General features: G+C 36.7%; 1 protein-coding gene and 1 long non-coding RNA gene across 2 annotated transcripts; one reads left to right on the top strand and one right to left on the bottom strand.

Annotated features, from left to right (window-relative positions):
* Positions 1 to 2185: 2185 nt before the first annotated feature.
* LOC113287273 lies at positions 2186 to 3022 on the bottom strand. The gene is made up of 3 exons (XR_003329920.1): positions 2940 to 3022; positions 2750 to 2824; positions 2186 to 2219 (listed from the first exon to the last, which is right to left on the bottom strand). It is a non-coding gene; the product is annotated as an uncharacterized LOC113287273 (long non-coding RNA).
* A 2402-nt stretch (positions 3023 to 5424) lies between these two features.
* LOC113289700 (subtilisin-like protease SBT1.6) lies at positions 5425 to 9669 on the top strand. The gene is made up of 11 exons (XM_026539036.1): positions 5425 to 5791; positions 5896 to 5993; positions 6153 to 6250; positions 6354 to 6512; positions 6684 to 6795; positions 6885 to 7416; positions 7523 to 7617; positions 7719 to 7961; positions 8066 to 8180; positions 8285 to 8471; positions 8746 to 9669. Exons 1-11 carry the CDS (start codon positions 5672 to 5674, stop codon positions 9345 to 9347), a joined length of 2361 nt encoding a protein of 786 aa, XP_026394821.1. The 5' UTR covers positions 5425 to 5671; the 3' UTR covers positions 9348 to 9669.
* Positions 9670 to 12397: the final 2728 nt, after the last annotated feature.

The raw sequence follows: 12397 nt of genomic DNA, 5'->3' as shown, positions 1-12397 counted from the left end.
TTTTCGAGCCAATTTCGCCGCAAAATCTTATTTTTCCAAAAACACCTACAAAGACATAAAAAGCCAAAATAAATACAAAATCGAGCACTACAATTGAGATTATATCAGACACAAAAATGTGTCTATCATAAACTTAGCTAAAGCTAAAAGCTTCGAACACATATTTCGAGAAATAGATAAGCGAGATAAACTCGGCTCGAAATATCAAATGTGTATAATGTGAAATTCTATATAGCTATACGACTTAGTCTCATTAGAAGATATAATATAATAGACTTCTGAGTGATAGATAACTTTTAGTCTCTACATACCTTTTGTTGATGAAGTTCCTCCAAGATCTTCAGTAGATCTTTTTCTTCAATTAGTGAACGTTGTGAAGTCTAAAGCTCAAGTACGCATTTCTATCCTAATCCGAGACATAGCTATAAGCAGACTAATAATCAAGTATGTAGTTTTGATCAACTAAACTTGACAAACAAGCTTGAGATAGCAACGCTTGCGAGTTCGACCGAGCAGTGCTCTAACAACAATGTTAGGAAAAAATGGCAATCGATAATTCAACAACTTAAGTTGAAAGAGCTAGAGAAGTTTGCAAAATTACCAGATTGAGAATGAGAAGTGAAGGAGAAGGAATTCATGAAAGAATATGATGCCAATGAAAGTTTGTAGGCATGTTTCTCCAACATTGGGATGCTTTGCAATGGTCAATCACCGAAGAAATGACCCAAACTCTAATTGAAAATTTTGGTGACCCAAACTCAACTCTGGTCACTTTTATATGACTCAAAGTCAAAATATCTCTTTATTTTAGATTCTTGTACTTCAACGAGTCTTTACCGTGATCTAACAATTTATTTTAGATTCGTGCACTTCAATGAGTGAACTTAAAAATACATACACCCAAAAAAAATAATTTGATTTTCTGTCTTAGTTAAAGAACAAAGAAATATCCATTTGTTTTAAAACAAAGTTAGAATCTTTTGAATAACACGTTAAGTTTTCAAAAAAATTTCTTTTTTTGAAAAACCAATGTCAGTGTTCTGGTCACAAATTATAAATTTTTTTTAAACCGTGTTATATTTGACAGTTTATATTATATATATTCTCTAATAAAACGTCATGGTCAATTACAAAATGGTCATACTGTTTAATCTGCGTTTACAAAACGATCATATTTTTCAATTTGGTTTATAAAATGATCTTTTTATATCAAACTTAACCACCGTAAAAGAAAAAGACAACATGAGTTTTGTCCCAAATATCTCTCCACGTTTAACTACAGTGGTTGGGGCAGTGATCAAAGTTTAAAAAGCCTCGCTAAATTTCAGAAGGGAAACGGTGAAATCTTGGGATGAATGTGATGTAACGATCCTTTACTGGAATGGGTCCCGGCAAACACGAAAGAGGAATGGTGAACCGTAAAAGAGTGAATCCATATAAGGATCCTGCACCTGACTTGAGAGACAGTTAAAAAATTGTGCTTACTCAATCAACTTTAAATGGTGGACTCTATTTGACGTAATTCTAAGTTAGTGTTCGGATGACCAATGACGTGGCCAAGTTGGGATTAGGGAAGACAGTTTCCTCCGTCGAATCCCAAAATTACAAATTTAGCCTATTTTTATTTTAGGTTTTTATAGATTTGTCTCGCCTTGGGTTTTCTTTCTTAATATAAGCTAAGATTATAAAGTCTTATAAAATATCTTAAAGATATTAGTGATATGTGTGGTTAGTATTAATTAGGGCTGCACATACTCCGGTACGGTCCGGTTCTCTTATGGAACCGGTCCCTGTACTTGGTGTTGACCGGTACCTCATTTTGAGGACCGGTACCTGTACTTGTACCTGGAGTTGTACCGGTCCTCCGGTACCGGTCCGGTACAAGACCGGTACCGGGTTTTTTACCTGAAAAATATTACAAAATATAATACAACATTTCCATAAGTTCAATGTTCAACAATCCAAAATAAGTTCAGGTTGCATACATATTTAAGTTCAACATTTTGCATAACTTCAAAACAACAATCCAAAATAAGTTCATAAGTTCAGTTTGCCAAAAAGTAAAAACAACATTTCCACTACCATATAAGTCTGTCTACGACAAGTCGACAAGAAATAATGGATGGCTGCACAGCCTGCACTTGCAAGTTGCAATCCTAGGTCACAAATCTGCACTTTCCCATCCAATAAGGCCATTGATTGGATAGGACAACCTCAACCTGTGTGTATTACAAGTTTACAACCAGTTCAAAACAAATAGCAAGCAAATACATAAGAAGTTCATAACTACAGTTGAATTTGTGCAGATTGAATATTTTCAGTCCATTCATTTCCATACATTACATATTCTCATACACACCCCAATACTTATTGTACTTGGCAAACATACAGTATACAGACTCAATATTATCAACAAATCCAAGTTAGGAAATACCTCCAGTGAGACATACACATAGTGATACTGTCATACATACTCATACAAGAAAGATACAACTAATTGCAAAACCATTCATAGAATCACAGTTAATCAGTTATCACTTATCACACAGTAGTACAGAGTACAATCAATCTATGTATTCATTATAACATATTAACATGTATTGCTCAATCAATCTGAATTCTCAAACCCTAAATTGATCTCAAACTCTCAATCAATGTCAAACCCTAAATCATTTACATCAACAAGGTTAATCTCATAAGATAGATTGCTCAATTAGAAGAACAAGAATAAGTAAAGACTGTAAAGTACCTTGGAAACAAAAAGGTTTAGATTGAATCTGATAGACGAAGAAAAAATTGGTATCCTTGGCAGTCACCACTTAACCTGCGTGAGTATAAACACTAGGGTTAGTTGATTAGTCAAGCGATAGCTACTTAAAATCGTTTACAATTCCTAGGGTTTCCTTTTGTTGAAACAGAAAGGAAATCGAAAAGATTACCTGATTGATTGATAGCTACTAACTAGTAAGACTTGAATCACTTGATGATGATCGTGAATTGGTGATTTCCTGATTGATTGGTGAGGTAGCCGTAGTTACTCAGAGATGAAGAGGCTGCTCTTCATAGCTTCACTGCTTCAGAGAGAGAAAAAACGAAGAAGAAAGAAAACTGAGAGTGAGAGAGTTACCAGAGTTAGCGATTAGTATTAGGGTTATCTATATTGGACGGATAGGATTAAAACTAGTTAGGATCTTAACGGCTGAAATTAAACGGTACATATGGGCCGGTTCCTACCGGTACTCCCCCTAGAACCGGTGTCTGTACCGGTCTAGACCGGTTCTCAACTTCCAGTACCGGTGTCTGTACCGGCTAGACCGGTTCCGGTCCGGTACCGGTTCGGTATTTCCGGTTCCACTCCGGTCCAGGTCCTCCCAACCGGTTCTTGTGCAGCCCTAGTATTAATATTCCCTTTCTGCCGTATTTTTGTATAGTGATACCATTTTTGACCATATACATCCTGGCTTGATTGGGGTATATCCAAATTAAATTAATTAGGATATATCAATTTTAAACTCATCCAAGATAGTGTGTTAAGGAGTGTCTAAAAGATGTTAAAAGATCACATTGTCCTAACTATTTTCAACCAAATTTAAATCCTGCCGACTAAAACCTAAAACCCGTCAGGAAAAAAATACATACGGGTTTTGAGATTGGGTATGATTTTGTACCCAATCTCAAACTGAGCATGTAATACATACTCGAGTTGAGATTGGGTACAAAATCATACCCAATCTCAAATCCCTTATGATTCAACATTTTTGCTAAAAGTCATCAGGGTATTTTTTGTCGACCTTGCCGGTTAATAGTAGTCGGCAGCTTCCTAGGTTGAATATCATGCCGATTTTTTTATCTCTGAAATTAGCATTTACAGGATCGACAAGGTATTCATCCTTATACCTTGTCGACTATAGTTTAGTCGGCAGCTTATGAAATTAATACCTTGTCGACTAATCATGCATTCGTAACACCTTTCTATGTATTGCAAAAATCCTATAGTCGGCAGGGTATTTTTTTGTCGACCTTGCCGACTATAAGTTAGCCGGCAAGGTAAGAAATCAATAAGATGCCGACTAGTGAAGCATTTACAACAGTCTCCTATGTGTCAAAAAAAAATCGGCATCTTCTTCATTCGACGACCTTGTCGGCTAAAGTATAGGCGGCATCTTCTTCTTTCGACGACCTTGCAGGCCAAAGTATAATCGGCATCTTCTTCATTCGTCGACCTTGCCGACTTTTCATGGTTTCACAACTGAATGTGTTGATTTCTTCTATAATTTTGCGTATGATTTCATACATCAGCTTTGCAATCCCTTTTGTAGAAGTGTTTGGGTAGTATGCTTTCATTTCCGTTGCAAAAACTTTTTTCAAAATAAATTTTTTTCATCAAAAATCTTCCCACATGAGTTCAATCAAAAACAAAATTTCATAAGTTTTAATCTACTCATAAGTTTTAATCTAAACTCAATTAATTAACCTAATCAGATTTTTTTAGTGTTAATTAAACAAGTCATGTTAGCCATTTAGAAAATATAAGGTTAAGGGGTATCCTATTTTACTTCAAAATGACCCAAGTTTCGTCTTATTAGGTATATCCCAACTAATCCGGGTATACCCCAATCTCGCTAGGATATACATTTGTCCCCTTAACCATTTTTTTTTTGGCTCATTCAGTGCGGATGACCATTTTGTGTAATTCCCAAAAATCATTTTATCACATGCCTTTGCACTTTGTCTTCAGAACATAAACTGATTACACTTAAAAAGTTACCAAACTAAAGCTAGTTTATGTTGGGGTTAATCATTGTTTACATAAAAGGAAATGATTTTGGGCCTGTCATGTCTCCAGTGAAATTCTAGTACTCACACAAAAGCTTTATTTCAAAAAGATATTAAAACGGTTCATTTCATCTGTGCTCTCCTCTTTTATACTGTAACTAAATATATATGGCCGTTTGGATGTCTCTCCACTCCAACGATCACAAGAAAAGAGTATACGACTTTCGTTCGTGAAGTATCTTGATGTTTTCACAAAACAAACACAAAAACAAAAAACTATCGCATCTCAAATTTTACTAGTAAATTGTGTCGTCCAAAGGTCCCAAACCTTTTATTACTTCTCCACCTAGGGGATGATGGGTTAATTGCTTGTTATTTATGAGTCACGAGGGAGTTCTAAGACATGTCTTTGTCATTTTGTTATGTTTTAGGAACATGTCTTTGTGGCTTCGTGTTGTTTCTGTAATCCCCGGTCTCTCGTGATGCTCATGAAACAGCTCACAGGAGTGTCTTATCAGACGGCAAGTCCTCCACAATGGCACGGTGGACACGGGGTACTTGAAGCTCCAGAATCTACACTCTTTTTCCGAATCAATTAATATGGTCTTAAAACCAACCTAGATGATATGCTTCAAATAAAAAAGAAAAGCTGCTAGTTCTTTTCTTTAACAAAAGCCTTTTCCCCAGTTTTTGTGGGATTTTCTGTGTGTCCCTCCCTTTCCTATTAAACTAGTTCTTTTCTAGTGCTCTTAACTTTCAGGTACTCAATGGGTATTGATTAAAACCCTCCCACCACCGCCCACCATCATTAGCAATCTTTCATTCTTCACCACCCACAATCTCTTCTTCTTATATATAGAAATCTCTAGTAATAATATCTTAAAAAGACTAATAAATGGCTACTCCATATAGATTGAGCAAAATAAGTAACATTCTCTATCTAGTCGCTGTTGTTACTTGTTTATCTGTTCTTCAACTCCCTCATTGTTTCTCTTCTCATGCTTCTACTTCTAAGGTACTGTCTACCCTTTGTTTTTCAGGTGTTGCCCATTACAATTTTTTTTTTTTGTGTGTCCATTTTTCATTTATTTGCTAGTATTTTTTAAAAATTCCAAGCAGGTATATGTTGTCTACATGGGTAGTAGAGGAACAAATGAGAACCCAGATGAGATTTTGAAGCAAACCCACCAAATGCTCTCTCTTGTTCATGGAGGAAGGTCTGGAAATTCTCATTACTTGCACCATTTTGGTGTTTTCCCATATCCACCCCCAAAACTTGGTTCCCCCCTTTTTCTTTATTATTTTAAGTTTCCTGAATATTATTTGCTGTTCGTTGAATGCTTTTTTGTTTGTTTCTTTTATGATGAAAACAACAGTTTTGAACAAGCACAAGCATCCCACATTTATAGTTATAGACACAGTTTCAGAGGGTTTGCAGCTAAGCTTACAGAGGACCAAGCTCAGGAATTGACCAGTAATTATTACTATATTTTTAAGTTTTATTTTTATTTTTTATTTGCTCCTTAACATCAATTGCTCATTTAATTTAATTAGTACTAATACTGCTTAAATTATAGGAATCCCCGGTGTGGTTTCGGTGTTTCCGAACTTGAAAAGAAGTCTACATACCACTCATTCATGGGATTTCATGGGTCTTGACACAAATGAAGCAATGGAAATTTCAGGCTATTCCACTAAGAACCAAGAAAATGTCATTATTGGTTTCATTGATTCAGGTAAGGTTCATTACTGGACGGGTATTTGCAGTCACTATTACAAAGATTTGTTGCTTTTTTGAACTGTTTATCTAGTTGTGTGCTTCAATGTCAATGGACAATGGGGGAAATATGCCCATCGCAGTTCAATCAAACTGGTTCGGGTTTTGATAAGTGAACTCTTTTATTCAGGAATATGGCCGGAATCGCCAAGTTTCAGTGATAGGAATATGCCTCCAGTGCCTTCAACATGGAGGGGAGAATGCCAAGCTGGGGAAGAATTTAATTCTTCATCCTGCAACAGGTTTAGCTGATAAACACTTTTTTGTTCCACTATGAATTTCAGGATTAGTAATTTTTCAGTTTTCCTCCAGTTATCTGATATTTGTGTAGGAAAGTGATAGGTGCTAGGTACTATGTAAGTGGGTATGAAGCCGAAGAAGAAAATTTCACAAGGATGGGGAAATTCAAATCTCCAAGGGATAGTTCTGGACATGGTAGCCACACAGCCTCAATAGCTGCTGGTCGATATGTCATGAACATGAATTTTAATGGCTTGGCTGCTGGAGGGGCTAGAGGAGGTGCACCCATGTCTAGGATTGCAGTATACAAATCATGTTGGGACTTTGGTTGCTATGATGTCGACTTATTGGCTGCTTTTGATGACGCTGTTAGAGATGGAGTTCATATCATATCTCTATCCTTGGGTCCCAGTTCTCCCCAGGGAGATTACTTTAGCGATGCAATCTCTATGGGATCATTCCATGCTACTAGTCGTGGAATTTTAGTTGTTTCTTCTGTTGGAAATGAGGGCAGTCAAGGTTCTGCAACAAATCTTGCACCATGGTTAATCACTGTAGCTGCCTCTTCAACAGATAGGGATTTTACTTCTGATGTAGTACTAGGAGACGGGTCTAGTTACAAGGTAATGTTGCGCTCCTAACTGTATTTTTTGTCTTCGTTGTTTTTGTTTCTCACTTGATAGTCATCTTGAAATTCCTTGACCTTTACATAGTTTGCCTGTTGGATAGGGTGAAAGCCTTTCTCTTTTCGAGACAAATGCTTCCACAAGGATCATTGCTGCTTCAGAAGCCTATACTGGATACTTCACTCCTTACCAGTCCAGGTAAGTTGGTAGACTTTTTGTTCAAAGAAAGAAATGAAATAAGCAAGCTAGTTTTAATCACAGCTTACTCTTCTTTATGCATGCTCTTTCGTTCTGTCCAGTTACTGTTTAGAAAGCTCATTGAATAGTACAAAGGCAAGAGGAAAGGTTTTGGTGTGCCGGCACGCTGAGAGTACTTCAGAGTCGAAGCTGGCAAAGAGCAAGATAGTAAGAGATGCAGGTGGGTCAGGGATGATTTTGATAGATGAAGTTGATAAAGATGTTGCTATTCCCTTTGTGATCCCTGCAGCTATTGTAACATCAGAGATTGGGGACAAGATTCTGTCATATATTAATCACACAAGGTTTGCAAATGTAGTTAATTTTTCTTTGCCACTATGAAGAAGGAACTAGGCTGTAATCTACCTGTGTTATTTATTTGTGGGATTTTGCTCTATTTTGTTTGTAGGAGTCCGACAACTCAAATCTTTTCTCCGAAGACTGTAATAGGAACTTTACCTGCACCACGAGTGACTGCATTTTCTTCAAAAGGCCCCAATTCATTGACCCCGGAGATATTAAAGGTAATGATTTCTAATTACGAGTAGTAAATACTAATCTCGGTGGAACAGAACTGTGTGGATACTTACATCCCTTTTTTTGACTTCACTGTACTCTGTTTCCTCAGCCTGATGTTATGGCTCCTGGATTGAATATCCTAGCAGCCTGGTCTCCGGCCATTGGAAAGTTGAATTTCAACATTCTCTCAGGGACCTCTATGGCCTGCCCTCACATAGCAGGTATAGTAGCATTGATCAAAGCCGTGTATCCATCCTGGTCTCCTTCAGCTATAAAATCAGCAATCATGACGACTGGTAAAACTTCAGACTCCAAGAATTTTGTTTGACACATATTCTGTTTAGATTCCAATATTGCTGACCAAGGGAATTTTTACCATCACTTGATACTGATAGTACACACCCCTTCTCGTCTTTCGATCTTCTAAACTATGGATATTTTGTCTCTTACAATGTAGTATTAGTTGTTCATTTGGGTTGTTTTAGTTGGATACAACGGATTCTTATCCCCATTAATCCATAACCTTCTTATGGAGAGTTGTCTGATGAAATTGCATAAATGAAAATGCAGCTACGGTGGTGGATAAGAACAGAAGACCCTTGACAGTAGATCCTACAGGCATAAATGGAACTCCATTTGATTATGGAGCAGGTTTCGTAAACCCAACAAGGGTTCTTAATCCTGGGCTTGTCTATGATGCACAAGACATTGATTACAAAGCTTTCCTTTGTGCTATTGGGTATGATGACAAGTCACTGCAGCTAATCACAAGAGACACTAACAGCATTTGTAACCATCAGTCAGTGATGTCTACCGCAGCAACTGCTTCAGACCTGAATTATCCATCAATCACAGTGCCCAATCTTAAGGACAGCTACTCGGTAAGGAGAACTGTGACAAACGTAGGAACACCAATGAGCGTTTATAAAGCAGTAGTGTCTTCACTACCTGGAGTTAATGTTACAGTGTCACCTAAGATTTTGACCTTCAGCAACTACGGGGAGAAGAAAAACTTTACTGTGAACTTTGAAGTGATTGCTCCAACTGCATCAACATCACCATCAGCATATAGAAAGGGATCATACGTATTTGGCTCTTTGACATGGCAGAGATCATCAAAAGGGAAGCTACGAGTCAAGAGCCCGTTGGCTGTCCGCATCATTACAGTCTAGTTCTAAGCCAGCAGGTGAATGTACATATGAAAGAACCGATAATTTTGTCTTGCTAAAATATTCATTCAAGCCCACTACTAGGAGCCAGGCTGCCAGAGGAAGGGAATGCATATGATGCCAACTGAGTTAAATGAGAAGAAGTCAAAAGATTAGGGACTATTAAATCATACTAGTATTTTGATAATATATTTATACTGAAGAATATCTCAGATTACAATGTTGATGGAGATTGGGTGAGAAGAGGGATTATCCATCTTCTAAAAATTCTTGTTATTGCAGTTTTGTGCAAATGTAATTATTGTTAAATATTATAATAACCGGCCTTTACTTAAGTTTGTTAGAATGGTCAAGCATCTCATTACCTTAATGGTAACTGGGATACTCACAAGCTAAACACCTGGTTAACCATGAGGAAATTGAGGCTACAATGAATTCCAACCTAAACAATGATGAGGAAGACTCTATTTCTTGGAGTCTTAATCAGAATGAGAATTTCTCCGTCAAATCTCCGTGTAAGTCAAAAAATGGATCAGAGATGCAACAATGAAACTCAAATATCTGATAGGGAAAATTTTGAAACCTGGATCCTAGTTAGCAATTCGGGGTACGGGTAGTAGTTCGGGACGGCATAAGTATGAGAATTACACGGATTTGGATAGGTCGGATTCGGTTAAAATCCGGTCAACGGTTCGTTGTTCGGATAGTAGTTCGGAACGGCATACGTACGTGCATATTCGTTTTATAAATGTGAATTCGGCACCTAAAATTCAGCTTACATATATGATAAATTGATAAGTATTATGACCTTATTATGAGACTAATTTTATTTGTATATGATTTATAAGATGGAAAAAAAACATTTTAGCGTGATTATTTAACAAGAAGTAAACAATTTAATCGCATAAATGTATTATAAAACGAGTTTACAGACTTTTAAACAAAAATCAACACATAAAACACTGGCTAAACAATTGCCAATAGAAAATTTAAACTGAATAATTGTATTTAAATATAAAGTATATACAAAATCAAGTCAGAGAGTTACATATGGGAGTTCTAGTTCGGAAATATCATTCGGATTCGGTCAGTTCGGATACGTCCGCGAATCATTCGTGAAGTCCATATAATCCGCGAATTAGGTTCGGAATTCAAATAGTTCGGAAGTATCATTCGGATTCGGTCAGTTCGGTTACGTTCGCGAATCATTCGGGAATGAATCGGAGAATTACTAACTAGGACCTGGATGTTTCCCCTGCTATTTTACTCTTTCTTTGGAAGTGTGCCCACTAAGAGCATCTCCAACAGTGGGTGCTACTAATCCTATGTGGAGTTTTTATTTAGATCCTTATTTGTGGGGTTATTATATATATGTAGCAAAAAGAATAGTGATTTTCTCATGAACCATCTCCAGTAGTGTGGGTGTTAGTTTTAGGATTTGTTTTGTTGGATAAAGATAAATATGATTCCTTTTTTCTTATTGGTTTAGAAAAATTTATTTAATAATAATAATTACAAAAATAGTCAAAAAGATGACACGGAGGTCATCCCCAAGGTCTAAATAAGACTTTCTCTAAGACCTTCATATTTATTTTGACACCCTTCCTACTTTATAGGACCTACTGTTGAAGATGAATTTAATCTAAATGAGGGTCTAAAATCCTATGTATCAAAGAAAAATAAAACTCTCACCCTCTGCTGGAGATGCTCTAATGCTAAAAGTGACAGCATTTTGCACTATATTGCCCCTTTGTACCGGCAACAGTGGGAGGAAACCATGTCTAATTTATTCATGAATGCCCTTTTGTTTGACGGAAACATTATTTAAATACCCCTCAAAATCTACCTCTTGAAATTTACCCCTTTTCAATTTTTAAAAACCCCTATCTCCAGAAGTGGACGCAACTTTATACAAGTTGCTTCCAAAAAGTGGAAGCAACTTTCTCAAGTTGACTCCAAAAAACTTAATTTTTACCCCTCGGAGGTATTTGTGCAAGGTCAACCAAAATGGAGGGTATTTATAACATTCCCACTTGCTAGATTTTTTTGGCAAATCCTCCTTGGAATAATGTTAACTTCACTGACTGGTTAAATTCTTGGTTTGCTACTACTTCTAATAGAAATAATAGTCTAGGAAGTTTATGCAACTATTTGGTTGTTCATCTGGTCAAGAAAACTGAAATGCTCAACAAACTGTTAAGGATATAAAGCACCATCTTTGTGATTATAACAGAATTCATAATGCTCCTACATATTCTTAACAATATGTATTATTAGATCCCGGATACACCTCAAGCAATAATGTTGTTGCAGAATACTCTTAGAGAATGTTTTGGAGTTACTATTAAGATATGCACCCTCCAAAACCCAGAGATCCTTTATTATCACACTGCTCTAATTGCTGAAGATTTTGTAGGAAATCTCATTGGAAAAAGACAGAAGCCAGGATATCACAGAGTGCAAATGGATCAATAGGAGGAGTAGACCTAGCTTTCGAGTGGGCCAAGGAAATGCAGCACATAAACGTTGAAATGGAAGCTCAAGATACGACCATTATTGTCAGGTTCAATTTGCTCTACAATAAGGCGACTGAAGGAAGATTCAAGACATTCTTCAGTTACCAAGGAAACTATGAAGACACCACTACCACTCATATATTTTTTGTTTTATTGAACTTAAAATTGTTATGCTTTCAATCTTGCTATGGCCTGTAAAAACTATACTCCTGCTAGGAGTCGAAACTTTGTTTCATGGCCTGTCCTTGGTTTGGATAGGTTGGAGGCCTCGGTGTAGTCTCTCCGTAATCTTGCTTATGGTTTCATATAAAGAAAGAAAAAAAAAAGTACTGTCACCCGATTCCAATTTAATAGCAAAGTTAAAAGAAACTCTAGCATCTAGAAGAGAAGTTGTTTCTTACGGTGGATTGTTTAGACACGAAAAGGAATACCTTTTCCCCATCAAGTCCTCTACCGCAACGGTTCCTCTTTTTATTATGAATGTTGTAATTTTGTTTGACAATCCGAAGTAGAAATAATTTTTAGAAGTTAAAAGTA

The sequence above is a fragment of the Papaver somniferum genome, chromosome 6 (assembly GCF_003573695.1).
Source record: "Papaver somniferum cultivar HN1 chromosome 6, ASM357369v1, whole genome shotgun sequence".
Classification (NCBI taxonomy): domain Eukaryota; kingdom Viridiplantae; phylum Streptophyta; class Magnoliopsida; order Ranunculales; family Papaveraceae; genus Papaver; species Papaver somniferum.
This window is presented reverse-complemented; position numbering and strand designations above follow the sequence as displayed.

Coding starts and splice junctions, on each gene's coding strand:
- LOC113289700 (XM_026539036.1), top strand. CDS start 5,672: ATGGCTACTCCATATAGATTGAGCAAAATAAGTAACATTCTCTATCTA. Junction 6,251..6,353: donor CCAAGCTCAGGAATTGACCA/GTAATTATTACT, acceptor CTTAAATTATAG/GAATCCCCGGTGTGGTTTCG. Junction 7,962..8,065: donor TCATATATTAATCACACAAG/GTTTGCAAATGT, acceptor TTTTGTTTGTAG/GAGTCCGACAACTCAAATCT.